Source organism: Tamandua tetradactyla, chromosome 2, assembly GCF_023851605.1.
Source record: "Tamandua tetradactyla isolate mTamTet1 chromosome 2, mTamTet1.pri, whole genome shotgun sequence".
Lineage (NCBI taxonomy): Eukaryota > Metazoa > Chordata > Mammalia > Pilosa > Myrmecophagidae > Tamandua > Tamandua tetradactyla.
In genome coordinates this window covers 100,960,808-100,988,247 of record NC_135328.1, presented here as the reverse complement: position 1 = coordinate 100,988,247, position 27,440 = coordinate 100,960,808, and the positions used below count along the sequence as shown (strand labels likewise).

The 27,440-nt window shown below is 40.2% G+C and overlaps 1 protein-coding gene across 3 annotated transcripts in view; it reads left to right on the top strand.

Moving 5' to 3' along the window:
• Nucleotides 1-27,440, top strand: part of TRPM3 (transient receptor potential cation channel subfamily M member 3) — a 288,107-nt gene that overhangs the window by 34,586 nt on the left and 226,081 nt on the right. The window contains exon 5 of one of the 3 annotated variants that reach the window (XM_077148416.1): nucleotides 12,686-12,760. The exons of the other annotated variants lie outside the window; for them this stretch is intronic. Coding sequence (XP_077004531.1) covers nucleotides 12,686-12,760 — 75 coding nt within the window. The remainder of the gene's footprint in view (nucleotides 1-12,685; nucleotides 12,761-27,440) is intronic. 3 annotated transcript variants of the gene reach the window in all.

Genomic DNA, 27,440 nt, shown 5'->3' with positions numbered 1-27,440 from the left:
TATTTATTTTTCTTTATATATATATTTAGGTATGTATAATCTATGTGTATCACATAACACATATCACATGGGTACACTAAAATTATCTCTTAAGACTCATGGGCTTTTATATAAGCTTTATTACAAACACATTTAGCTAAAAAGGCAGCACAGTAAAAACAGCACTGTCTCCACAAAAATGTAAGTGGCTTCCATTTACATGCCACAGAGGTATTGAAACAGTCTACTTTCCCTCTTCAAGAAAATAAAATTGTTTTTACAAAGTAGTATGAGAAGCTTCATGGCAGGCTCAGACTTGTGGTCATTACAAGTTCCCTCAGGGAAACTTCCATCTAATTGATTGAACTTCCAAAGCCATGATTCCAAACAACACAAGGTCTCCTTGGCTGGATAAGTTTTCAAAAGTTTAGTGCAATGAAATTCAACTTGTCCAAGTGGCCTTAGTCTTCTCTGGTCATTTTTTTACATCTGTCCCAAAGGAGTCTTCCTTGCCATAGCCACTGCTTTTCTTCCAAAATAGTGCCGCTAGACCTCACAGACCATGACTTCTCTTCCCTCTACTCTCATTTCTGGTTCTACCTGTTTTCAGCAGTCATGTTTCAGCTTTCCTCTTTTTTCACAGGGAAACTTGGAATAATTAATTTTTATTATTATTAAATTACTGTTATTTAAAGGCCCTCAGTCAAACTGTATTAGAATGCTCCCCTCTGCCTAAGAATCCCCTAGTGTCTTCTGAAAGAGAAAACATAACGTTATTTTAAGGTGAACATCTTCTGGGAAAAATAAAATATTAGAAAAGACTAGAAGGCTGATTCAGAGACCAACAGAGATTAAATCTAACAAAGCACAGTTATCTATGCACGGCAGGTTTTACTGTAACCCGGAATTTAAGTATAATATTTGATAGAAAGGGAAAATGTTATGCAATCATATTATCCATTGGGTTTTTATACACTATAGAATTATTTTTCTTTATACTCTAAGTTTCAGAATGAGAATTTAAATAGTGGGGAGCGGAAAACTGACAGAAATAGGAGCAAGGTAGGCAAGAAGCAAACTCACTCTGCTCTGGGCCCTTGCTTGCTACAAAAGAAGATGTTGGCACATGGGCACTTTGACAAGGGGCAAACTCAATTGGGGGTCTAGGGCACAATGTAAGGAAGAGGCATGGACCCGAATACTAGGTCCAAGGCACAGAATCAGGAAAGTTGGCTTCAGACTACTGAAATGCTCCTCACTAACAAACAGAACTAGGCCTAGAGTCTAGGGGAGGGTCTGCCTCTGCAGAGTGAAAGCTGGAATGGGGAGGAGACACAACCAGCCAGATGGTCACTGCAATCAACGTAATTTATAAACCTACTTTTTTTCTTGCTTTAAGGACTGTATTTGAGACTTAATGGAAAACTGCAGGCTCCCATTCAGTGAATATAATTGAATGGAAAGAGAAGGGTTCAAAAAGCTCAGCAGAGATCCCTAAGGTCATAGGACTTGAAAAAGCTAAGGGTTAGAAATTTGCCCGGAAATGATGTCACAAGTTAGCACGTATGAGAGTCCTATCCCTGAACTTAATCTCGCTAAGGTGATCAAGCCCTACCTTCAGTTAGCAGCAAAGAGAAGGGCCCACTGTGAACACAGAAACCTCCAGAACAAAACTGAGAAAGCAGGGACAAAGTTCAACTGACTTGGTCACACTCTGAAATGGGAAGAGTCAGAATACAAATCCTTAGTGCAATCCCCAGGTGATCCTTTCGAACAGCAATTCTACCTTCAAATCTGAACGCTGTTTTCCTCTTCGTATCAGAATTAACAATAATGTCTTTCTTCATATTGAAAATAAAACTGGATTCTATGAGTACATGCTGAAAATTCCATTTACTTTTTCATGTCCTTTTTCAAAAATTTGAGAAAGCTAAGATTCATGTGCAGAACTCAATCTCAAGAGGCCCTGATGTAGCCTCTTGAAGACCAGGTTCATTACCTGAGTGACACTTACATTAGGTTGGCTTCCAGGGACATCTGAACACACCCAGCATTTTCCTCATTTAAGTGCCATTTATTCTGAGCACTTGTGGAGGGCCCATATACCACAGGAACCTATTAACAAACCCATTCCCTTGCATAAATGGAGGAATCTTCTGAAGAAGATTTTACTTAGCCATTAAGTAAATGGCTCAGGAGACCTATAAACCCTTTCACATCAACATACCAATTATTAATAATAACATATTGCAAACATCAAGCGCTTTACATTTCTCTCCACATTCTGGCCTCCATTGCCTCATTCTCTCCCCTTTGTCCAAATATCCTACTGTCAGTAGTGACAGTATTGTCATTTATTACAGCTGACTTTGCTGTTCATGCAGAATTCTTTCAGACTTGAACAGTGGCCTGCTTTCAAACACTCTTCCATCCACAATTTTCTAAACTTCAAGTTTAATATGAAAGGCCTCTAACAATTCCAATCATTCCTTTAGTAACCAAATATTTTTTTTGACTCCTACTATGTGCCACTCGAGGTTGAGATTCTAGAAAAGCAGCAGTAAACAATTCATTGTGCTTGAGTTGAGAGGGGCAAATGTTATGAATAAATAAGTAAGCAAGTACTTAGATGATGTCTGGTGGCAAAAAATGCTATTAAGAAAAATAAAGGTAAGTAAGGTGTAAATGTGCGTACCTGTGTGCACTGTATAGTAAATAGTCAGGGCATTTGGTTTGAAAATTTGGTGATCAGAAATGGCCTCTCTGAAGAGATGACATTTGAGGAGAGCCCTGAACCAGCCATGGAAAGAGCATCCCAGGGCAGGAGAAACCAGGGACAATAGCCCAGGGTGTTCAATGAAGAGCAAGAAGACCTTTGTAGGGTGGGCCACGGTGGCTCAGCAGGCAAGAATTCTCACCCATTATGCCAGAGGACCCGGGTTCAATTCCCCATGCCTACCCATGTAAAAAAAAGAAGACCTTTGTAAAGGTAAAAGACTTTTGTAAAGTTGGATTTTATTCTAACAGACTTTTGATCTGACAAGTTACAGAATGTCCCTTATGCCTTAAAAAAATCACTCAGCTATTGTGTGGAGTGATTAGATTGAAATGGGGGCAAGATTAAAAGCAGGAAGATGGGTTAGAAGGCCATGACAGTAAACCAGGTCAGAGCTGACCGGGGTTTGACAGGATGGCAGCAGTAGAGGTGGCGAAAGGGGTCGGATCCAAGGTATATTTTAATGGTAGAGCTCAAGAGGACTTGCTGATGAATTGCATGTTCAGGGTGAGGAGTAGACACTGCAAAGATGCTTCATGGCCATCCTTAGAGATAGGAGCGGATATTTAAAACCATGGAACTTGATCCTAGCCCCTCAAGGGGTAAGTGTTTCTAGAAAAGAAAAGGGGAATTGCAATGAAGTCCCTTAAAGGTGATTTGGAGCACAAATGTAGAATGCGGCCTGAGGTAGAGCAGGGATAGTTTCATCCTTATAACAGGAGGGAAGGAGGAGCATCGGGGCAAAGATGTGGGTACATTTTCTAGTGGGAAGATCAGGTAGTTCACGATATCATTTCCCTATCTAAATAAAACAATCCAGAAGGTCATCGGCTGAGAGTAAGGAAGGAGGGAAGGTGTTGGAGATGAGGGGAGAGAAAAGAAGGATGAAACAGTTTAGAGCCTGGGAGACTGATCAGTCTAGGGAATGTGGGATTACCACAAACCCACTCAGAGCTCACCTAAAATAGATGGACATACATTTAAAGTGGAATGAGTCACCAAGATTGTGCATTTTTTCCAGCCATGCTCAGCTGGGGTAGCAAGGTAGAGAGAGTTGTGTTGAAGCACAGTTGGATTTTGCTTGCCAAGTAGGAAGGCAGGAGAGAGAGAGTGACAGGGAAGTGAGGCTGGCTATATGTACTCTGTATATCCATATTCCAAAGGTATTGTCAGTGTCTACGGATGAACAAAATGCTGGGTCTGACATTTAAAATAAGGTAAAGTCATTAATATAGATCAGACAGGGGCAGAGAGGTGGTTAGGGGAATTTTATCAGAGGTAGTATGTACCTTCATTAGTATTGCCAAGCAGCATATACACAAACCCCGGAGTGTTTGAGTAAACTAAATTCTGTAATAAATGACCACTTATATTTGTTTTGTTATTCATATATGTTGAACAAATTTAGCACGTTTCTGGAAGTATAATAGTTACTAAATGAATACATATTAGCCAAATAAATGAAAACCGAAGGACTGCAAAAGAGAGTAGCGTATAAGTAGCCTAATGGAGGCTTAAAATCCCAAGCATACTTTTTATAGATATTATTCAAAATTTCAATCAAAGAAAAAAATTAGACCATGTTGTAATAAACACCCTGTACCAATTGCCCACCTGGGTAACTATTAGTAGATGGTCAATCCTGATTCCTTTATATACACACACCTACTGTTTCCTCTGGATTATTTTGAAGGAAATCCAGACAGCATATCACTTCATTCATAAATATTTCAGTATCAAAACATGTTGTAACCTATGTAGGCCACTCATAGAGGTAGATTTTTAAAGTATTTTCTTTTATAGTAGCAAATATTGATCCAAGAATTTTACAACCCTTTCAAAAATGAAAATTAAAAGCTACACTATTGCATGCTAAAACCCATCTGAAAACATTGACAATACCTTTTCTAGCCCCAGGTTCTACTTTCAGCTAGCCAAAAATCATTTAAAGCAAATATTACATTACAGTTCCTAAAAAGGAAAGTTAATTTTTTTTAAAAAACACAACAATTGTAGGGACTTTCTTTTAAGAGCTTAAAAGAAAAAGAGCTTAAAAGAGCTTAAAAGAAAGAGTATAACTCTGGGGAGAAGAAGTCTTTGCCCATTACCAGTGGTATAAATTGGAAGTTCCAGGCAGTCCTGAGAGTTCAGATTGAGATGTGATCTTAGGCATATTACTGTGTTTCTCTTGGACTTCGTTTCTGCATCTGTGAACCAGGGGTAATAATTCTTCATAGTGCTGTGATAACTAAATGCAATCAAAACATGAAAGGATTCTAGCATACGGCACTTTGAAACACTGACTCCCTTCCCGCCATCTTAGGCAGTACAGTGCCCCCCCCCCCCAGTGGGAAGCTAAGTATTGCATTGATTAGGCAGCATTGATGCCATAGGTTGCACCCCAAGATGCAGACCCTTTCACTCAATGGCTATCAGGGTAGCGAGTCTTCATCAGAATACCTTTATGACAAATTGCAACCTGGCCCTGCTTGCTAAGGAGAAGCCATGCACACCGTTAGTTACAAAAAGGGGAAAGGGGTAAGCTGAGGCTAAAAATTATATTCTAGCCAGTATCACCAAGCCTCTATTAATATAACTTGTTAAAGTCTAATTAATTTAACTTCTTGGCCATTGCAGCAACAACTAGAAAAGCTCTTCTCTTGTTCCTATAGTGCTGAAAATATATTCTAAACTACAGTTGGCATCTCTTGCCTGAGCAAAATATAATAGAGAAAGTTTAAACTTTCTTTGGAGATTCAAGCTATTTCAGTGCCTCAAAGTAAACATTATGTATTTAGTTGAGATTGTTGAGTACTGTATTTGTTGAAGGAGTCAGAACTGGGGCTAAATGTGAATTGGCCCAGAATATATTTTTGAAAGTTCAGATTTGGGCCAGTATCAGATTTCTTTCATGTATTGTACCATGTTTTGCAAAAGGAGATTGGAGGGAGAAGGCAGAATCCAAGTTCTCTTTGGATGCCATTTGATTAAGGTATCAATCCTTTGGGTCTGAATTTTATTTTAGGTTTGGTTGAATTGAAAGTTTGCTTTATTTGGATTGCATATCAAATTATATTCTGAACATAAATTTGGGGTGTGGGAAGTTTCCCTATGAGGCTAAGTAAGATCTTCTGACTATGCTCTCTCTCTCTCTTCTTGATAGTAGAATCCACGTCAGACTAAATCCAATAAAAGGGATTATTTACCCAAGGTAGACCTTACAGATATACCTATTTTGCAACATTAACTGATGGGGGAAGCTGTGTAGGTTTAGATTTCTATAACCAGTGACTTTCAGGGTTTGCTTAAAAGGAAATTTGATGTTCTTCTCTGTCTTTGCCCCAGAATAATGTCTGACATTTGAGTACAGCCTCATCGGATTATGCTGCCTGGAGACTTTTCTCTAAAGCAGTAGATTAAAATGGACTTGGCATTTCTAAGTAAACAAGTTGCAGAAATGATGGCACAATTCAAAACCATAATCAAATTTGGTATTTGAGGATATTGGTATTGAGAATCCTCTGGGGGAAAAATACATGGTTTATTAGGCAGTCCTCTTGCCAAACACCTATTCATATATGATTGGGTGCTTATTCACACAAACTAACAAAGCCAAAAATGATGGGAGCTAAATGAGATGGGAATGTATTCCTTCATCGTGTGTCATTTTGAGCAAGCATCCAGTTCTGATATGGGGGTCTCGCTGTGTGGATAATTATCTGTCTCGTGTTCAGCCAACCCTGTTTGCATGGTCCATGGGAGCTCGCCACCATAGGTGCATCCCAGCTGCAGGGAGTCAGAGAGAGGAACAAGGGAAAGGTGTGGCCTTTGGAGGCAGTGGCACACACCACTAATGTACCCATCCTGTGTGCCAGTGTCTGATCACTTGATCACACCTAGCAACAGGGACACTAGGAAATGTAGTCTTTATACTGGCCAAATTTATAGTCAGATAAAATTCTATTACTATGAAAGGAGGGGAGGATAGATACTAGGGGACAGCTAGCAGTTTTTGTCACACTTTTTCAACATAGCAAGTCAGGTGGTAGTTAAGAATTGGCTGGAGTTTGCATATGAGATAAAACATATCTGCTGCTCATGAGAGAGATTCACCTATGCTCCCTGGTGAGTTCCAACATGCTCGCTGGGGAGCCTTCCCCACAAGTAGTCCTGCCCTCTAGACTCTTCCCCAATGAGGTTTTTAGTGATACATTGTTGAAAAGTCTCACACCAGATCTGGAAATAAATAATAATTTGAAGTAAGATTGGGACAAACTGCCTAAAATTATATAGATTATTTTAGACCACCCTGGTTTAGTTAACTAGTTAACTAACCAAAACAAACCCACTGCCTCAAAATAATTGCCTATGTTATGCTATATATACTGTCTATGCATTCCATGATGAGTCCTTAACCATATATTTTGTGACACATGATTCAGTGACATTTTAAATCCCAAAATATTAAAAATAAATATGAGGACAGACTCCATGTTTCTATGGCACTTTACCCTTGATATTGGCGTTTCAATGATGGATCTGAAGAACAGTTTTCATGTGATCCCCATGTGACTGCAATCTTGGTAACAGGTAGCAGAAAGGAGCTGGGTCAGCCTCTCAGCTGCCTGGGGGAGGGAAGGTTATAACTGAGGCTTGGCCTTACTGGGGGAAAAGGACAAAAGACCTGTCTTATAAAATAAGATCAGCCCATCTTCTGACTCAGTTGAGGAAACCTTTGAAAAGACGCTGATGAACAGAGGACCCCATGAGGGATCTGAAGTTTTCTTATGCCTATTATCCGACCTGACATTCTTATGCTTTAATAACCCATAAATGGCAACCAACAACTTGACAGGTACTGCCAATGCAGAAGGGCCCTTGAAGTCTCTGAACGCCAGTAAATGTATAATTGGGAAACTTTGTTGACACTAACAGTAGGAAAAAAGATTAATTTGAGCTGCTCTTAATAAATACTGAACTAGGTCATGTTGTTTTAGAGAACCAGATGTGTCATTCTTAATCAACCCCAGTTGGTTCTTCTTTTGACTTCAGCTGTTATTCAATAAAACTGAAAAGGTAAATCTGCAAACGGTTGGGGTTTCCCTTATATCTTGGTGTGTGAATAAAGCCTTGAAATGTCTATTGACTTACAGATTTAACAAAACCACAGGCAAGAACTTTGAAAATAAATCTTGCCTTTCCTCTCTGGATAGTCTCTGTGTAGAACAACTTCTTGCTTTGTTCCTGGCTTTTCATGTCCTTTCCTTTCATGCTTTTATGATACCAAACTCAGAGCTCTTACAACTTCTACATTCAGACAAGTTTCTATAGGAAATAGATTAAATGTTTAGAAACCCCGTTAGAAAACGGAATAAACAAATTCAAAAGACAGATGGAAAATGAGGAAAATATTCTCAGCAAGCACAAAGGGCAAATTTCCATAATGTACTAACAGCATTTACAAATTGAAAAGAAAAATGAAAACCTATCTTGGAAAATGGGCAAAACACATCAACAGGAATATCATAGGGAAGGAAATGCAAAAGCTCAGCTCCGCTCATGATTAAATAAATGGTAATTAAGACAACAAGGAAATGTGTTTTAACCGATCGAATTTCAAATTTTAAACAGATACCAAAGATTGTAAATATATTGTAGCACTAAGTGTATATGGTAATATGTAGTCATATATTTTTTATGCGTTATTTAAATATGACGGTCATCCTAATTTGGAAGAGAACTTGGCAACCCCCATTAAATTTTCTGTGTGCATACCCTGTGGCCCTGTAATATTACTTCTAGGCATATACTCTACATATATTTATTGCAGTATTATTTACAGCAATAAAAATTGAAATAACCTAAAGATCCATCAATAAATGACTAATCTAACAAATTAATAGACACGTACAATGAAATACTCTAAAATTATTTTGAATAATGCAATAGCTCTGTTGGGGCTCATATGGAAAGATATCCAAATGTATTTTTTCTTTGCTTAAGTAAAAATCCCAGTGTACAATGCTACACAGTGTGTTTAGCACAATAATATTGGTATATTTTAAAATTATATACACATATGTGCTTATAAAAATATCCAAAAGGACACAGGTGAAACAATAATTAGTGACAGCCTCTGGGAAGTGAGACTCAAAGGAGGGGGAGAGGACAGAAGCCTACACTTTCCACCCTTCAGAAACTTCCCAACGTGGCTTTATACAATTAGCAGATCCTGCTTTTGTAATAAGAGAGAGAGAGAAAGAAGGAGGGAGGGAAGGAAGGAGGAGAGACCTTTAGAAGTAGTCAGCCTAACCATGTAACACGGAAGTTGGGTGACCTCCTCACTCAAGTGCGTATAATTCTTCATCTTGGGTGGGTGCAAGCACAGATGTGTTTGGCACACATTGGTTTCTGTCACTCATTCGGTCCTCTGGTAACCCTCAGCTCCCTCCAAGGGAAAAGGAGAGAGGCAAGACAGTTAGCCTAAAGGAAGAGAGGCTGGTTAAGGAATGCACATAAATCACATAAAGGGCAATATTTTCAAATCGGATGGTTATAAAAAATTATGATTCCTGGCCCATGCACTACCCACCCCCCACCCCCCCCCACCCCCCAAAAAGAGAGAGGTGGAAAAGTTATGAGGCTGGTGTAAAACATTTGATGTTCACATTTGCTAAAGGCTGAAATCAGACCAAAATGATCTTTCCCCTTTGGGTTGCTGGATCACACAACAGCCTATACTCATTCCCAATCCCTAACTCCTACCAGCTATCTTATATGTACTGGGGATGCTGAGAATGCCCTACTTTTATATCCCCAGCATGAATATAATCTTGTAGATCTAGACTTGTTCATTTTTTCCTTCATCATGCTCTGGGCACCCCCGAGTCCAGCTCCTTTGTCCCAGTGTCCTGGGACTCACTCAACAGCTATTTCCTGTTGAATATTTGTAATACTCACTGTGACAAAGCGGCTACCATATATGCTTTATCCCAGTATCCTTTTAAAATGCTTTATATGAAGGCAAAATACAATCTTTAACTATTGGGGCAAAATTAAGAACTCAAAATATCAGTCATTTGATATAAATAGTGATTGCTTGGTGTTTCTCCCAGATAGTCCATCTATTATACTTGGGTGCCAGTATTCCCTTGGGCACCTACAATATACAAGGCACTGTAGGGATTCCAAAATAAAGGAGAGGTGGCCATGCACTTGAAGAGCTTAGTCTTGTAAATATGTTAACAATAACCCGTTTTACTGAGGACTGTCCTAAGCACTTTATAAGTAATAAGGTGATTTAATCTTTTCAATGCCCCCATGAAGTGGATACTGTTTTTATTCCCGCTTACCAATGAGGAAACTGGAGCACTGAGAGGATGAGTGATAGGTCCAGTGGTCAGACATCCAGTAAGTATAGCAGACCCCAGAAGTCTGCCTCTGAGCCCCAGCCTCAGCCACTGCATTCCACACAGCACACAGAGAGCTGCATTATAAAGCAGCAATTATTCACTGTGCTGCAATGATACAAAGTACAACAGGAATTCAGACAGAGAACATTTCTAAGTCGAGGGTCCTCGTGGTACATGGCAGAGATGTTTTAAGTAAGGTGGAATGAGGGCAGGGGATTGCAAGCCTTGCAGGTGAAAGCTTTGAACACACAAATATTTAGTGCACAACATGGGGTCTAACTGAATTTATTTTACTTTTGTTAAACTGTTTCTCTTCCATCTGCATAAGCGAAATTTTAGCTGCAAGTATGAATAAGGACTATATGTGAACTAGGGTTAGTGTTTCAGAAAATATGATCATCAATATCCTAACAAAAGCTGTATATATTTCATAGTCTCCATTTTATTGATTCCCCTTAATCAGGAGATATTAAAGTAGAATATAAAATTAGAATGTTTATTGCCTTCATTTTGCAGATAGGAAAGCTCAGTTTGAAAAGGTCAAGTGTCCTACAGTGAAGTAACTGGCAGAGCTTTTACCTGAACCCAGAACTTCATCTCCCAGGTTGCTGCTCTTTGCTCAGCATCCTGTCACTCACTGGCCTAGTTTGAGAGGTGCTTTTCTTACCCTGTTTCACACAGCACCCAGAGAACTCAAATGAGAATAGGCTCTCTGTGCACTTTAGCCACGAACAGAAGCAGGACGCTCAGAGTGTGTTCATGGCTGTATGCAATCCTATAACCTTCTCTTCCCCTCATTGTTTCCCTTTAAGCCCATTTCGTCTGCTGTATCCTGAAGGGTCATTAAGGAAATAGTGGGACATTTGCAGACACAGTGAACCTAATATATAAACATTTCCATTTTTAACCACACCAAGATTCTTACCTTGGTTCACCTTCGTTAAATTGTCATTTTAATTTTTGGCAATTAGCATTTGGTAACTGGGGGCAAAACAGAAAATACCAGGGTGCTGTTAACATTATGGGAGAGATGTAGTTAAGCCAATTTTGTGCTTAGTTCCTCAGCAAATACTTGTGCTGAATTTCCAGGGGGATTTATATTGTTGTTTTGCTATTTGAGGCTCTGCTCGTGGTATTTAGCAACTGTCTAATTTTCATACCTGGTGGTAGGGCAGCCTGAGGAGTATGTGCTCACAAGCTGAATTCATTTTCTCAAGAATGTGCTAATTAGTTACTTTCTGGAAAATATACAGTAGTTACTCTTAGCTTGTTATTTTGCAAACTGTTTGAATCCATAGGAGTCAACACGTACATTTTGTGTTTGGAGGACTATTGCTTTGTGTTTTCCCTACTGAGTGCATTCTAATGAAAAGGCAGCGCTGCCAGGTTGCAGGCAGTGAGGAATTACCAACTGGTGGTCCATGGAAATTGGGTGAGCCCTTTTACAATGCCTCTCACCAACTACCTACCCCCAACCCAACTGCCCGCCACCTCCAAATTATTGCTGCAAACTAAGGCTGATCCTGAAGTCTGGCTAGAGAGAAAGCTAGGGCCAGAAGACCCAACTTGAGGATCTCGGGCATACTATAAATGCTGCTTCTAGGAAAGGAACAAAAATGAGCAGGAGCTCATGGGATTTTCCTCTGAGGCCTAGATTTGAAATTGGATATGGCCTGGTCAAGCCCAAGACTAACTTAAGTCAATTAGCAAGTGCAGAGATGTGGTGCGACCATTAATTTTGGAATGGAATAGTCAGATTGGTAGGAAACCACCTGCACTGAAATGGCTTTGATGACATTTTTTGAAGACTTCTTTGAGGATGTGAGATATATATATCTCATTTTCTTGATCAATGAAAAAGGAGGAAGAGAGGGACATGTGGAGATCAGTCCAATAAATGTTGCACATGTTGAGCAACATGTTTGTTGGCATTCATGTCCTCTTTCAAAAGAAAATTTCAATTCCTCTTTAAAAAGAAAAGAAATTTGGGAGATGAGCCTCTGAAAAGTAGTTCCTATATGTCAAACGTAGCTGATCACCCAAGAATAAGACAATTGTTTCCCCAGAAATATGAAAAATATTTTTAAAAAGAAAGGGGATGGGGAGGATCCTGGTCTTATCCTGTCCTGGAAGCACAGAACTGAAAGATTAATAATTATTATTATAATTAGTATAACAACTAACATTTCTTGAGGACCTAGTAAGTGCTAAGCAACATGGCTCAGCTCATTTAGCCCTTTTACCACCACAGCAGTTGTCCAGACTGCAAGGGAGTGATGGAGGCCACTTTCTCCAGGGAAAGGGACGTTGATTTTAAGGACCTGTTTAAGATGAGGAGTGATGAGGCAACATATGACTGATACAGAAGGGCTGGTTGACACTTTGAATAGGTCTGAATACGCAACTTGGGTTGCCATTATTTGTATAAATTTACATAAATTGGATGATCCACCTGCTTTGATAAATGTGTATCCAATCATTGGGTTATAGAAATTTCAAAGATTTTATTTTTTGACAGGATGCCTGCCGTTTTTCTCTCTTGACTCCCGCTTGTTTTATTCATTTTGGGGTAGTTGCCAATTAGACCCAATTGGTAAGTATAATTAATGGACAACTTGAATTTCTCCTTAAACTCCAACCAAGAAAATTAACCATAGAAACATTCCTTTTCTTTAAAAATTCCTAACAATATCCCTCCCTATGACTACTGTTTATCTCTATCTCTTCTAGGCATCGAACCATGCCAAAGATTAATTAATTGAGCGGCATGTTTGTTGGCATTCATGTCTTCTTTCAAAAGAAAATTTCAATTCCTCTTTAAAAAGAAATTTGGGAGATGAGCCTCTGAAAAGTAGTTCCTGTATGTCAAAAGTAGCTGATCGCCCAAGAATAAGACAATTGTTTCTCCAGAAATATGAAAAATATTTTTAAAAAGAAATGGGATGGGGAGGATCCTGGTCTTATCCTGTCCTGGAAGCACAGAACCATGCCAAAGATTAATTACTCCCTATTATTTACCACCCTAAAAACCATATGGGACAGAATGACAGTAGTGTTAAGAAGGAAGGAAATGAGTATTTATTTAGGTCCCTAGTATTTTCCAGGCTCTATTCTAGGCATTTCCATAAGTACAAATTCTCAGAAAATCCCTTCATGGTAAGGATTGTTATCTTTCCTTTTTTACATTTGATAAAATGGGAGCTTAGCAAGATTAAGCCATGGTCTTAGTTTAAATTAGTGGCACAGTCAGGAGCAAACCTAGGCTGATGAGATTCAAAAACCTTCACTCTTTTCATCCCTCATATGGAAGCATTATTTCATTCAAACAAAGTGTCCCCTAAATCTCATTACCTTGGAGGGGCAGGAGGATGTTAATTCATTCAACAGTTATTTGAGCCCTAACTCTATGCCAGACACAGGTTGAGCATTGGGACAGCAGGAATTAGCAGAATTTTGGGCAGAGGATGGTGGAGAGTGGCAAGATGATGGAGGAACTCAAAAGAACAACATGAGAAGGAAATAGGAGGGGGTGATGAAGTGAAGGGGGTGGGTAGAGGCGAGCAGAGGAGCTTCTGATCGTCTGCCCATGGCTACAGTCCTACTTCATGTGACTCGTGGACTTCCCTTTGTCATCCTATGCCTGAGAATATATGAAGGAGGCTGGGAAGGCAAAGGGACGTTCAATTGTCATCACTGGCATCTCTTTGATCATTGTACCATCATCAAATGCATTGGGATAACCATGACATGAAATTTTCCATCACTAAGCTCATAACTGTCCCATGAGATAAATAGCAGTTCTATACATTAGAGGTCTTAGCAGAACTTCATCTAGGGTGCTCTGGAAGTGGGAAGGAGTTAAGTTATACTCTCATAAACTAATAATGGATCCAAACCATATGACTTGAAAAGAAAGTTAAACTTCCTCTGGGCAGGTTACATGTGTATCAGGAATATATCATTGTGTTTTATAGATGCTCAGACCTGTTCAGCACTATCATCATTATTCAGACTGTCTATTATGTATAAAGGAAGATCTTACTGCCTGTGGACTCAACCGATTAAGTAAAAGACCTACCAAAATACAAATACCTAATTCATGAGCAGTTAGCTTCAGGCTGCAAATGACTTGCCATTTTTCGGATGCTGTCAATTTGAAGTATTATTCAAAGTTTTATCTGCCTTTTAAAGGGTCTTCCTTCTGAAGAATAGGTTGTGTGAAGACAAATAGATGGTGTGAAGAAGACAGTATAGTCTAATCCCCTGCCCTATCTTTGTCTTATGCAATGGTTTAACAGGTTGGCTGCATCACTGAAAATGTTTGTCACACTTGTTAATGAAAAAGTCACTTTGGCAGTGAAGAGAATAATGGAGCCAGAAGAATAACTGGGGATGCAGAACAAATTCTCAGTTAGTGAAACCCCATTTCCTGGTGTTTGCCTGTCTCATTTATCTGATCTATTTTCCCTTTCAAGCTAGGAGCTCTTTCTGTTTGAGGAAAAAGCCTTTTTCGCCTTGGAAAATTACTTGTTCAGGGACTGGGACAGTTCCTGCAAATGAGTCTGAACAAGGAAACTGTCACCCATTCTGATAAGATATCTTAGGCCTTGAACATACTGGGAGAATTTGGATTGCACATGCTTGACTGGCGGTTTGGTCTCAAATTCAGCAAAATGTACTGCTGCTGGTCACATCTAATAGGTTCCTATCATTGTATCATAGACCTTCTTTTTCCCATCACTGCTGTTTCACTGCTAATGAAAAACCTTCCATTATCTTTTTATCTGTTGTTTTTTCTAGCATCTTCTCATGCCATGACACCATGCAGAATTTATGTCCCACCCATTCCAAGTTCCTGGAAGTAACAGCATACACTTAAACAACATACCCCGTATAAGATGTATTTTTTTCCCTTTGTGATATTTGCTAAAATTCCATCTTCTCCCCCGACTTCCCCAGACTGGTGAAAACCTGCACTTCCTCCAATCTTCAGCTTAAAAATCTTCTCCTCAATGAAATCTTATCTGCCCCCCCTGCCCCCATCCCGCTTCTCTATGATCCTCCTAAGCCCAGTTATTCACGCATGCGCCATGTTCCCATAGCGCTCGGTGAAAACCTCCATCGCAGCGGTTTATTTGGCTCCTGCAGTATCCATGTTGTCTGTGGACTGTGATCTCCGGGTGAGCAGGGCCTGAGTCCTATTCATTCCTCTCATCCTGCAGCTTAGCGCAGTGCCCGGCATATGCAAACAGGGGCTCCATGAATTTTTATTTAAATATCAGTATTTGCTGTGCCAGGCCCCACTTTTAGCTCTGTTTTCCTGTCTGATGTAGAAATGCAATAGAAGGGCTTCGATATGTAAAAGCTATCAAGGGAAGACATGTAACAAACCAGTGATTGCACAGAGAGACTGAGGGAAAGAGAAATCAATAAGAACGTGGACAAAAACCGTTGTGCACTTTTATGGACGTGAAAGCATTTACTGTGAGAAATTTGACTGTTCCTATTGAATCATGATTGTTGTTAAATAATTTCTGTCTTAGGAACTTAGAGAGTCTGAGATGTCTATTTTTTTTTAGCAGCTATTGCTACATGACTTGATTCTTCTCCTTTACAGGGGCCCAGATAACTATTGATTTTTCCCCCCAATTATTTTAAAGTGGTAATTGCTGCTTTTCTTTCTAGATTAAGAGCAATCCATTTAGTAGAAATGCATAGGTAACTTTAGAAAGTTAGGCAGACATGAAATAAATAGTAAAACTTGTGCCGACTGGGTATTTTTTTTTAACCATAATCAACACTTTTTCAGTGGGATCTATTTAGATAAGATAAGGAACCTCATTCCTTGGGGGTCTCAAAGAAAAGAGGGCTGAGATTTTAATTTGACAAATTGGTTAGGGATTGGGAATTTATCATAAGCTTCTTCATTCAAAGTTCATTCCTAGGATTCATAATAATATGCCCATCTTTAAAAAATATCAGCTGGAGCATTTCAAGCCATTGAAACTACTGTATGTAAAAGTGAATTCATATAGAATTGAGGAATGATCAGAAATAGTACTGTCAAGATGTCACTAATTAAGTTGTCATGGGTTTTCATGGGCTAAAGATATGTATATATTTTTTGGTGGGGCATGGGCACTAAAGATATTTGTACCTTGAATCCTGGATGAAAGATCAGTAACCCCTGAGAAAAATGAGGAAAATAGACATTGTACGCCCTAATACTTGCCAAATAAGCAAACAGCTGATTTTTTTCCCCCTTCTTTGGCTTCCATAGCTGAAACAAATAAGCAGCCCTTCCCCTTACTGAACAGGCTGTCACTGTCCTGTGTAAAGGCCAGATTTCAAAAGCTGTGCAAAGCTTTCCATTCGCGGCAATCCAGCAGGCAAACACTGAAGCCCTAAATCGCAAGCAGAGGAATCAGCTAGCTCTTGTGAACTAAAAAACCTCAGCATCTCTGGGTCTACCTAGGGTACTGTGGGCAATTCCTGGCGAAAGAGGGCAGGTTGGGAAAAAAAGGAAAAAACAGGTGCACCTTTGCTAATACAGGGAGTGAAGATGACAGAGTCAGCACTTCTGGTCATCACACAAATTTGAGCTGAGCCCTTCCTCATTAGAAGCATTTCTTCCACCCAGAGGGAGAAGGCAGGAAGTGAATACAAATTCTGTGCACATCAGAATTTATTATGAAATTATGAGGAAGATTCTGAAGAAAGCCACAATTAAAAATGGCATGCCCACATAAGGAGTTTGGGGAAAAGTAGAAAGGTCACTTCATGCTTGTATCCCATACTTAGATTCTGTTTCTCAGCATACATGATGGAACAGGATTTATTTTATGTTGATCTAGTCATTTCCAGTATTCAAAAAATAAGAACCGTTGCAATGAATATGAATTCTTGTTCATAAACTTAGGTATGTAGGAAATGTCCCATAACAAACATGTTCCTTAATTCGAATAAATTTAACTCTAAGCCCCCAGACCATCTAGTTTTTGGTAAATTCAAATGTGATCTTTTATCAGGTATCTCTTTCTCTCGCTCATGTTTCCATGGTAACTGGAAAATAGGGAAAGGGGCTTTTAAGTTCCCTCTGTCAAGGTTACCACTGGTACAATCATTGCCCAGCCCCCCAGTTCAATATCCCAGAAGTTCCCCTCAAACTAGGTGCCCCACACTTCTGGAGCTTACCTTTTTGTGGAAGGACACAAAATAAATAAGATAAAGAAGTAAAATATAAATATGGTTAGTGATAACTGTGGGGGTCAGAAATAAAGCAGAGAATGCAGGAAAGGGAGTGCAGGGGAGGGGTTACCATCTTAAAGAGAAGGATGGGGAAAACTTAGAGGAAGTGAGAGAGTAGGCTCTGAGGATATCTTAGGGAACAGCATTTCAAGCCGAGGGAACAGCAGTGAGAAGACTCTGAGGCAGGAGTGTGGCAAACATGCTCAAAGAGCATCCAGGAAGCCTGTGTGACCATGGTGTCATGAACAAGAGAGAGTAGTCGGAAATGAAGTCAGAGAGAGAATAAAGGGTCAGATCCATCACAGGGTTGCAAGAACTTTGATGTTTGCTTCCACTGTGTGAAATGGGGAGCTTGGAGAATTTTGAGCAAAGGAAAGAGTGATCTTACATGTTTCAATAGGAACACTGCCTCTACTGTGTTGAGAGTCACCTAAGTGGGGAGCACAGGTGGAAAGCAGACATCAGTGAAGAGACCGTTGCAACAATCCAGGCAAAAGGTGATGGTGGCTCAGACTAGGGGTTTAAGCAGTTGGCACAGTGAGAAGTAGTCAAATTCTGGCAATAATTTGAAGATACAGCAGGTACGATTTACCATCAAATTGTTATGGGATGCAGGAGAGATAGACAAGTCAAGGTTGACTCTTTGGGGTTAATAAGCTAGAAGAATAACATCGCCATTTTCTGAAATGAGAAAAACTGCAGGGATCAGGAGGCAGGAATGGGAGAATATCAGGACATTAGCTTTAGACATGTCAAATTTGAGATCCTTAAGAGCATGTGTGAATATGTTGAGAAGGGCATGGTTATAGGAGACTGGGACTTCAGTGGGGAGACTTGGACTGTAGTGATAAATGTGGGAGTTGTGAGTTTGCAGATGGTGTATGAAACCATGTGAATGGAAGGAATCATTGAGAGATGAGAGAACAGAACCAAGAAAAGACCTGGGAGCTGACCATCAGGGCCGCTGCATGTCCCCTTTCTCCCGTCCCAGACTTGAATAATTTCTTCTATATCTCACCTGCTCCCAACTTTCCCCCATCAAAGACACTTGTCTTTCTCTTCTTCCCTTCCAGACATTAGTGAGCCTGGGATTTTTACAAATGGCATCAAGAAAACTTAGACGCAGGTGACTTATTTCTAGAAGCTCTGGCCAACAACACAAAACCTGAGAAAAGACAACCCAAGGTGCCCTTTTTGGAAATGAGGAGAGGGGGAAACACATGGAAAGCAAAATCTAAATTAATAAATCAATAAATTATTCAGCTATGTAGAAGAGATCTTCTTTACTTGAAGGCAAAGCACCAAGTAGAGAAGGTACTAAATGTAGACAGACAATTTCCAGCAGCGCAGGGAAATAGAGTGAAGTGGTAGGACATTCCAACCTCAAATAGTTGGCTGTAAGGGCTGAATTGTAGGAAGAATGAATCTTCCAGTCAGGGCATTGTTATACCAATCATGTACCATGGAAACTGCTGTTAGTGCTCAGCTTATCAAGTCAGATTTCTTAGTTTCTTGCTGACCACGGGCATGCCTGAGCTTGGCAAACTAACAGATGTTGCCTCATATGAATCATTTCTAACCACGTTAGTTAGATCCAGGAATCGGCAGACTACATACAGCACGTGGGCCAAATCCCTCCTACCTTATGTTTTTGCAAATAAATCTTTTTTTGGAAGATAAATAGCCAGGCCTATTTCATTATGGATTGTCTGTGACTGCTTTCACACTACAGCCACACAGTTGAGTTGTTACAACAGAGATGGTCTGGCCTGCAAAGCTGAAACTCCTTACTCTGGGGCCTTTTACAGAAAAAGTTGGGTGATCCCTGGTTTAGATTTTGAAGTATCCTTCTAGGAATATATTGTTCCTGGATGTTTCAGCCCTACTCCGTGGGCTTTCCACTGACATTTGTTCTGTGTGGCACATCTTACAGCTCACTGCCTTTCCCAGGTTAAAGTCATCTCTCCTCGCAGCTGTTCAATAGAGCAGATTCTGATGGGTGCATCAGCATCACCTGCGAGCTTGTCAGAAATGCATTTTCTCAGGTTCTGTCCCAGTCCTGCTGAATCAGAAAATTTGGGAGCCGGGGCCCAACAATGACTGTCTCAGCAAGCCCTGCAGGTGGCTAAAGTTTGAAAGCCATTGTTCTAAAACAAACACAGATAAGAAGAGCTGATAACCCTAAATGAGGATTTCTATACTCCCTCTGTGATAATTTTCATGCTCAAACTATTTCTTTGCAAGTTAAAATCAGGGTTTAATTGCCCGCTTTCTCAGAATAATGATTTTAGCTCTTACTGTTATAGTCATATAGATTCTAGATGGCAGCACCAGGAAAAAAGCAAGTAGCTGTTTCACACAAATGTGACAGTAGGATAATAAGGTTAAACACCCCCAATGATTAAGGACCCAAAGTGCTCACTGCTTGCCTCTGGCACAGGAATGTCTGCGGATTCCTGGGCTTCATGCACTACGATGCAGTTAACTGCTGGAAGGTAACAAGACATTTATTTATGAGAGAAAAGTAGAAGGGATTTCTTTCCAGTACTGTCTAGGGATGTGCTAGAACATGAAAAAAAACTTTAAATTGATATTTTCCCCTTACAGGATTTATGCAGGTGCTGCTGTATTGTTGTTTGCTGTATGATCTTTTGCTTCAATGATCTAATCCTTCCCTGGAGGGTCATCTCTTCGTGAAACTAAAGGAAGGAATATTTCTGATAATGAATGAGCAGCTGTGGTTTAGGTGAAGCAAGAGCGCTGATCCCAAGAAACAGGAAGGGGCAAGAGTGAGTCTTAGCCTTGGTTAATCGAGGAAGAGAAGCAGCAAAGGAGCATATTGCAAACTCAGGCGCCTCACTAAATAATGGATATTGGTTTATGTTTTTAAAAGCTCAAACTCAGAGATGAGTTTGAGAACTAAAGACATGATGAGTTTGTCCAACACTTAATAGTTTATACCTGTCATCCAAAACTACTTATTGGTTGTAAGATAAGTGATTGGGTCACCCAATGATAGAATGCAGAATCTAGATTTCCTGAAACCCAGCTCAGCTACTTATTGGTTGTGTGAATTTTACAACTTATTCTTGATACCTCAGTTTCCTTAACTGGAATAGTATCTCTAATTTTAGAGTTAGTGAACAGATTGAGGAAGCGTTGTGCAACCAGCTGGGTGTCCAACATGTAGTAGGTGGCCATCAACTGCTGCTTCCCCTTTGGGAAATAAAAAGTGCCTTCAGGCAATCAGCCCTGTTGACTTGATGACATTAAATCATTTGCTACATTCCAGAGATTGATAGGCAGCCATGTTCTGGTTCCATTTGTAGTTAGCTTTCTGAAACATGCTGCGATTGTCATTTCCTTTTCAACAGCCATAAGAGCACCAAGAAAACATTGGCTTTCAGAGAAGGTCATATTTGTGCTTAAAATGTTTAAGTTCATGTTCACAGACTTGAATCAAAGGCTCAAGTTGGCTGGACACTGCTGCAAAGTGAGCGCCGGAAACAGGAACGGCGGCATTGCAATTTGGTGGTGGAACTTAAGGAGGCCTAATAAATTATACCCCACCCTTTGCTGGAAAAGATTCAAATGGACTGTAGTTGGGCACAGGAGTCAAGCAGATGGAGGTGGAAATATCACTTGTATTAATGGTGAAGTTGCTGGAGATAATGACTTAGTGTGATGGCCAAATGGGTTTGCCAGATCACCTCAGCCCTAATTTGAATGTGCAAGCATTCACACTTACCAAAACCACTGACTGGCACTGGTCCTGGCAGAAAGAATCTAAATCCCCTGCACTGAAGGACTTTTAGTATATCAGCTCCATGCAGTCAAGAATCATGGATGAGTGGTAATCACCACTAACCAAGTTACCCAATTCCTTGTGTGGAGAGTTGTAAAAGGAAGGGCAGGAAATTAGACGTGTCCAGCTCCTGGAGCTCCCTCCACATGAAGACATGAATCAAGAGGGAAGAAGATTCCCCACAATACTGTCATCCATATTTCTCACTGAGGATTTAGTCACCATAAATATTTGATCAGATTGGATTTGACATGTTTCTTCTAGAAAAGATGCCAAGATAATCAAAATATTTAAATTTGTCTCTTTTCCTTACTGTGGGTCAGAAATTGTATTAAATACCAATCTTGATATAAAATATTCAGTGTCTCTCCATTGTCTCATCTGTGATATTGGCAGTCAGTTATTTTTAAAACTTCTCTGTCTAATGAAGGTCACTCAGCCTTCAGCACCTTAGCTGCTAAAGCATATCCGTCACCTCAGCAGGAACAGAATTAGGTTTCCACCTCAACCACAGTTCTCTATTTCATTTCAACTGGAGGAAATAGTAGCTTTCACGGACATCCTTCCAGAAAGGGAAGAATGTAAATCTTTGTTTACATCTGCCCCTCTTCCTCAAGTCCAGGACACTTTGCTGCTCCAGCTGGGTAAATTCTCTGAACCAATGAGACTTCAATTTGAAAGTGCAGGCAGCTGAACCGAAATCGGCTACTGGCGTCTCTAAGAATCTGGGCTCGTCCAGACTTAATGCAGATGGACAGGCAATATGTGAGCGTCCACCCAGATCTCCTGCCACTCAGTAAGTTATTCTCCAGGTCTCTGACCACCGGGGAGGGTCCAGTGGCTGAGGTGTGTGAAAGGACACCAAGGGGCCATGTTTGTGACTTGTCATTTTCACTTAGAAGACTGAAATCATGTACTATATCCTCTCCAACCACAATGGAATGGAGCTAGAAATCAATAACAGAGGGAGAAAAAGAAAGTCCACAAATAAACAAATGTGGAAATTAACAAACTGCTCAAACTACCAATGAGTCGAAGAAGAAATCACAAGGGAAAATAGCAGGATATATGGAGAGTGTTGATATATTACAGTCAGTCCTTTTCTAATTACCTATGCTAGTCCCAAGGTTCAGATCCTGGACACAATAGATTTTATCTTTGTTTTGTTTCGCAAGCATTTATTTAAACTGCCATCTGGGTGTGAGGCACTATGGGAGCCAGAATATTGCCTTAGAGGGTGGGGTCTCTGTCCTGAAGAGCTTGCAATTCTGTGGACAGAACTGTCATTAAAGCAAGACAATAAAAGAACTCCCTAAAGATAGTAACAAAGAAAAAAAAAGCACAATGGGACCACAAAGTAATGAATAATTAATATCACTGAGGGAGTTAAGAAGGGCTTCTGGAGACTGGTAACATTTGAACTAAATTTGAAGACTGAGTTGGGGTCTTGGAAGGGCTACAAGAAATAGCACCCCTGTACCTCATCCAAGGGCTGAACAATTTAAGAAACAAAAGAAACACTTGATGGAACCGAAGACATAATCTTCAGATCTTCCAGGAACAGACAAGTTGGCGAATGCGGCTGTAAGTCTGTTGGCCAAATGAACAAGCCTAATGACTCCCCAGAAATAGACAGGCTCCCACAGTGAGCCTCCCCTGCCAGTGCCCCTACCCTTTAGACAGGCAGATGCCAAGGGGGAAAAAAAGCAAGGCTGAGCTGAGCAAACCCTGTTATGCTTCTCAAATTTACCAAGGGGGCAAGTTAATAAAGGGGAAAGAGAAAGCTCAGTCTCTGTTTAGGAAATAATCCTACTCACAGAAATGAGGATGGGAAAAGACACTCCTCTCTGAAAATTAGAAGGTTAAAAAATAATCCTAAACGGACAGTCATGAAGAGAGTCTGGTGTGAGCAAGGATGAGGGTGAACTGGGGTGTTGGAGGGAGATGAGACTGCCAGTGAAGATTGGGGCCAAAGTATGGGGGGCCATGCAGATCACGCTAAAAAAAAAAAAAAGAACTTTGTTCTATAAGCAATGGAAATCTACTAGAGAGTTTTACGGAGAAGCCTGTCTTTATGGGTGATGACTAGCAGTTATGTGACGACTGTTGTGGAGCACAGAAATCAGTTAGGAAGCAATTTCAGAAAACCACCGGAAAACCAGTGAGCACAGAACTGGGCATTTGGCACAACGCCTGATTTCATGAGACTGAAATCAAATCGGAGTACCCTGGATCTCAGGTCAGTTGAGTGAGGGAAATTTTATTGTGTCACAAAACACTGAAAAGTTCCTGCAGAAATGATTATATTGTCATTTAACCCATGAGAGACCACAGTATACCTGATGGCAATTCAGAATCCTGCCTTCCTGCCTGCCTTCTGTATCCCACGTTTTAATGAGCAACTACTACATGCAGAGCCTCCCATGGCACACTGGGATGCAAAGGTGAATCCACCTGATAGAGAAAGGAAAAGTACCTCCTGTGTGTGTGTAAGGTACTATGAGACTTTTTTTCTTTATACCATACTAGTTAATTGACAAATTTGTGAAATATTTTCATTGGTATGGATTTTTAAAAAGCAAATGCTATGAAACATGCAAGTGGGAATGGTTAATTCTGTCTCTCAAGGATGGATAGGAGGGACCTCAGGAAGACTTTTCTTTGGACCTAGGAACTGAAGGATGAGTGTAAATTAATCACAGTACAGAACATAAAAAAGAACATTCCTGGGGTAAAAGGATAGTTCAGTGGTAGAATTCTCACCTGCCATGTGAGAGACCCAGGTTCTATTCCTGGCCCATGCACTTCCCCAAAAAACAAAAAAAACCAAACAAGCAAACGAAAAAGAATTCAACAAATGTTGCTGAAATAATGGGATGCTCACATGAAAAAAAGAGTGAAATGTGACCCCCTGCCCTACAGCATACAAAAAATAAAAAAGAAAGAACATTCCTTAAAGGGAAAACAGAACTTTTTGTATTGGGAGCTGACAAGTATTTGTGGTCCCCATTAACAGATGCAAAAAGATTTTTTTTAAGTCATTTGGGAAGGGCAAACTAATATGCATAACACTGCAAAATGTTCCTGTCTCCTCCCATCTACCTCCTCTAACGAGCTCTGTCCTGCACCGTAAACTACAGCTTTCTGTGTTTTCTCAAATCCACAATTTCCTTGGCTGCTCTGCTACTTGCTGTTTCTACCAAGATGCCAAGGAACTTGTATGGTCAGTGGAGCCAGCTTCTGGCACATTCGTACAGAGCTGTGGTCAAAGGGTTCTGCAGTAAAATGACTCCGATGACTTTACATTTGAGAAGGCAAGGCCTCTCCACCCACCCCCACCCCCACCCTTTTTTTTTTTTTTTTTGCATGGGCAGGCACTGAGAATCGAACCCGGGTCCCTGGCATGGCAGACGAGAACTCTGCCTGCTGAGCCACCATGGCCTGCCCACAAGGCCCCTTTTGATGTGGATTTTAAACAAAGCAGAGACCAAGAAGACTGTAGCTTTGTTTGAAAGAGTTTTCTTGGAGACTTAGATCAATTACATTAAAATATTCCACCTACAAACAATAGCTTCAAAGAAAATGACACTGGCTCCTTCCTTTTATGAAAGGAATACTTGTCCCACAGCCCATGGAAGTGACTGTTCACTTTCTATTGAAGTGATTCACAGGGATGCTGCTTGGATGCTCTTGTAATCTATTGATTGACATTAACGGCAGAATATTTCCATCAAAGCAGTCTTGGCCATAAGGGAATAACTGTTTCCCATTGATTGAATCAAAAGCTAAGCTAGTTCACTTGGAGTCTGTTTACAGATTTTGTTATTTGGCATTTACACCTCTGTCCAGCCCACAGAACTCAAGAGATTTAACGAGTTGATTGAAATGCTGTGGGGAGGGCCTAGGTAGAAGGCATTTGGGGAGAAATATAAAAGGTCACCCACTCAAAACCAATCTGTTTTCAAAAAAAAAGTTTTATCCTTTCAGAAATAATATAAAGGAATTTGACTTTCTATGCATATTATTGGTCTGCTTGAGAGAATATTCAAACTTTGAAAAAGTATGTTTCAAATTACTTCATTTCAGGGCGGGCCGCGGTGGCTCAGCGGGCAAGAGTGCTTGCCTGCCGTGCCGGAGGACCCCGGTTCGATTCCCGGCCCCAGCCCATGTAAAAACAAACAAACAAAATATAATAAAACAAGAAAATGTTTAAAAATGTTTCCCTTTCTTCCTCCCTTCCTTCCTTCCATCCTTCCTTCCTTCTCTGTCTTTCCTTCCTTAAAAAAAAAAAAAAAAAAATTACTTCATTTCAGAACATCCTTTTGGTCTAAAAATATAAAATCCATTCATTTTCTTTTTGCATTCACGAATCATTTGTACAATTAGAGTACAAGCCTTATTTATGCTTAATAAATATAAATAAGCACAATTAAATGTGTTTGTTTATCCATATAGTTCTTATTAAACACCGGACTCTGTTCTAAGGACCTTATAAATAGTAATTCATTTATTGCTCAGAACATCCCTATGAATTATATACCTTTTCAGTATGTGTTAGATAGTATACAGGACACCAATTTATATTTTTGGTATACCACTATATATCAGGATTTGTTTCTGCCTTCCTAGAATATGCATGGTTCCAGCTAATATGCTGTTGATTCTATGAAGTCTGCCCATGCTGTAAGGGTTTACAGTAGCAGGAAGTGAGCTAGTCTGCAGTGAGGCTTGCTGAGAGTTGACAGTGACTCTATTCTAGGAAAGTGAAAGTCAACACCAGGCCAGCAGAATAATGGAGGCAGATGCAGTCATGGACCTGAGAATCAAAGACGGAGAATCAGGACCTGACAGATTCAGCCTGGTTCCAGAGAGACAGCCTAAAGTCTAATAAAAAGCCTCATCTGATAGGTCAAGGCTTCCAGAGTATAGGTGATGTTAGGCAAAGTTTTCCTAGGAGGGCCCACTGAGCTCAAGGGAAAACCCAAGGCTTGATGTTCCCATTACCAAAAAAGGAGCAAGCCACTGTCCAAGCTTAACTGGGATGTGGAATGGTGATGCTGAGCTCTCTGGGGTCTAAGAGAGATTCAGAGAGGAGTGATTTATCCCTCGAACCTTGGGCTTACAGGTCTAGGAAGACTAGATGTGAATGCTTCTACTGTTAGGGTGAAGGCTTGATATAACTCACAGGCGACGTCTTTGCCTTTTAAGTAAGAGAAGCAGGCCAGCTTGACATAGTTGGTAAAAGGACTTCTCAAATGAGCTTCAGTTATGCTATTAGATGAAGCTGGCCTGACACCTGCACCAATACTAAATTTACACCTGTGTCGACTTTGGTAATGCCTCTTAACACCCCACCCTTCGGAACAGAACAAAAAAAGACAACTCTGCTATTCCAAATTCTTCCTTTATGAAATATTTTCAAGTATGCTTCCCTTGCTGCTGTCTGCATACTTAGAAAAGAAGATCTTGAGGGTAGCTGAGGACAGGTGAAGACATCCTTGGAGAGAGCAGAGGTGAGGTCAGTGGGTAAGGGAAGAATGTTTGTTACCAAAAAGTAAGTATTCATTCAAAGTAGATTAAATAAAGGGGCATTTTTCATAGCGAGAAAGAGATGTGTCTATAGAATGAGTCAGCAAACTATGGCCTGCCCTGTTTTCTTATAATTCCCAGGCTTTATGGTTTTTACATTCTTAAATGGTTGGGCAAAAAAAATCAAACTAACAATGTTTTATGACATATGAAAACTACATGAAATTCAAATTTCAACCTCCATATAAAAATTTCGTTTTTTCTCAGTAGTAAACTTACATTTTTAAAAAATGGTGTTCAATTACATTTTGAAATTCATCAATAAAAACTTTGTAGAAATGTGGTTTTTTTCTCTTGCTCTATAAGTACGTGCATAATGTCTTCCGTTTTGTCCCTTGGCCTGTAAAACCTAAAATATTTACAATCTAGTCCTTTACAGAAAAAGTTTGCTGACCCCTGTTCTATGGGGAACTCTCTATAGGAACTACAGACGTGTAACTACAACTGGGACTGAGAAGTCATGGCACAGCCCCCAACCCCAGCACACACACACACCCCTTTTCTCTCAGGCCTCATGATCTCTCCTCCATGGTGTCCTCTGCTCCCTTCTTTTCCACCTGCATCCAGGCTTCTTTGCCTTCAGGGTCACCACTAATAGATGCTTCACTTCCAAAATGCCCTTGCCCTCCCA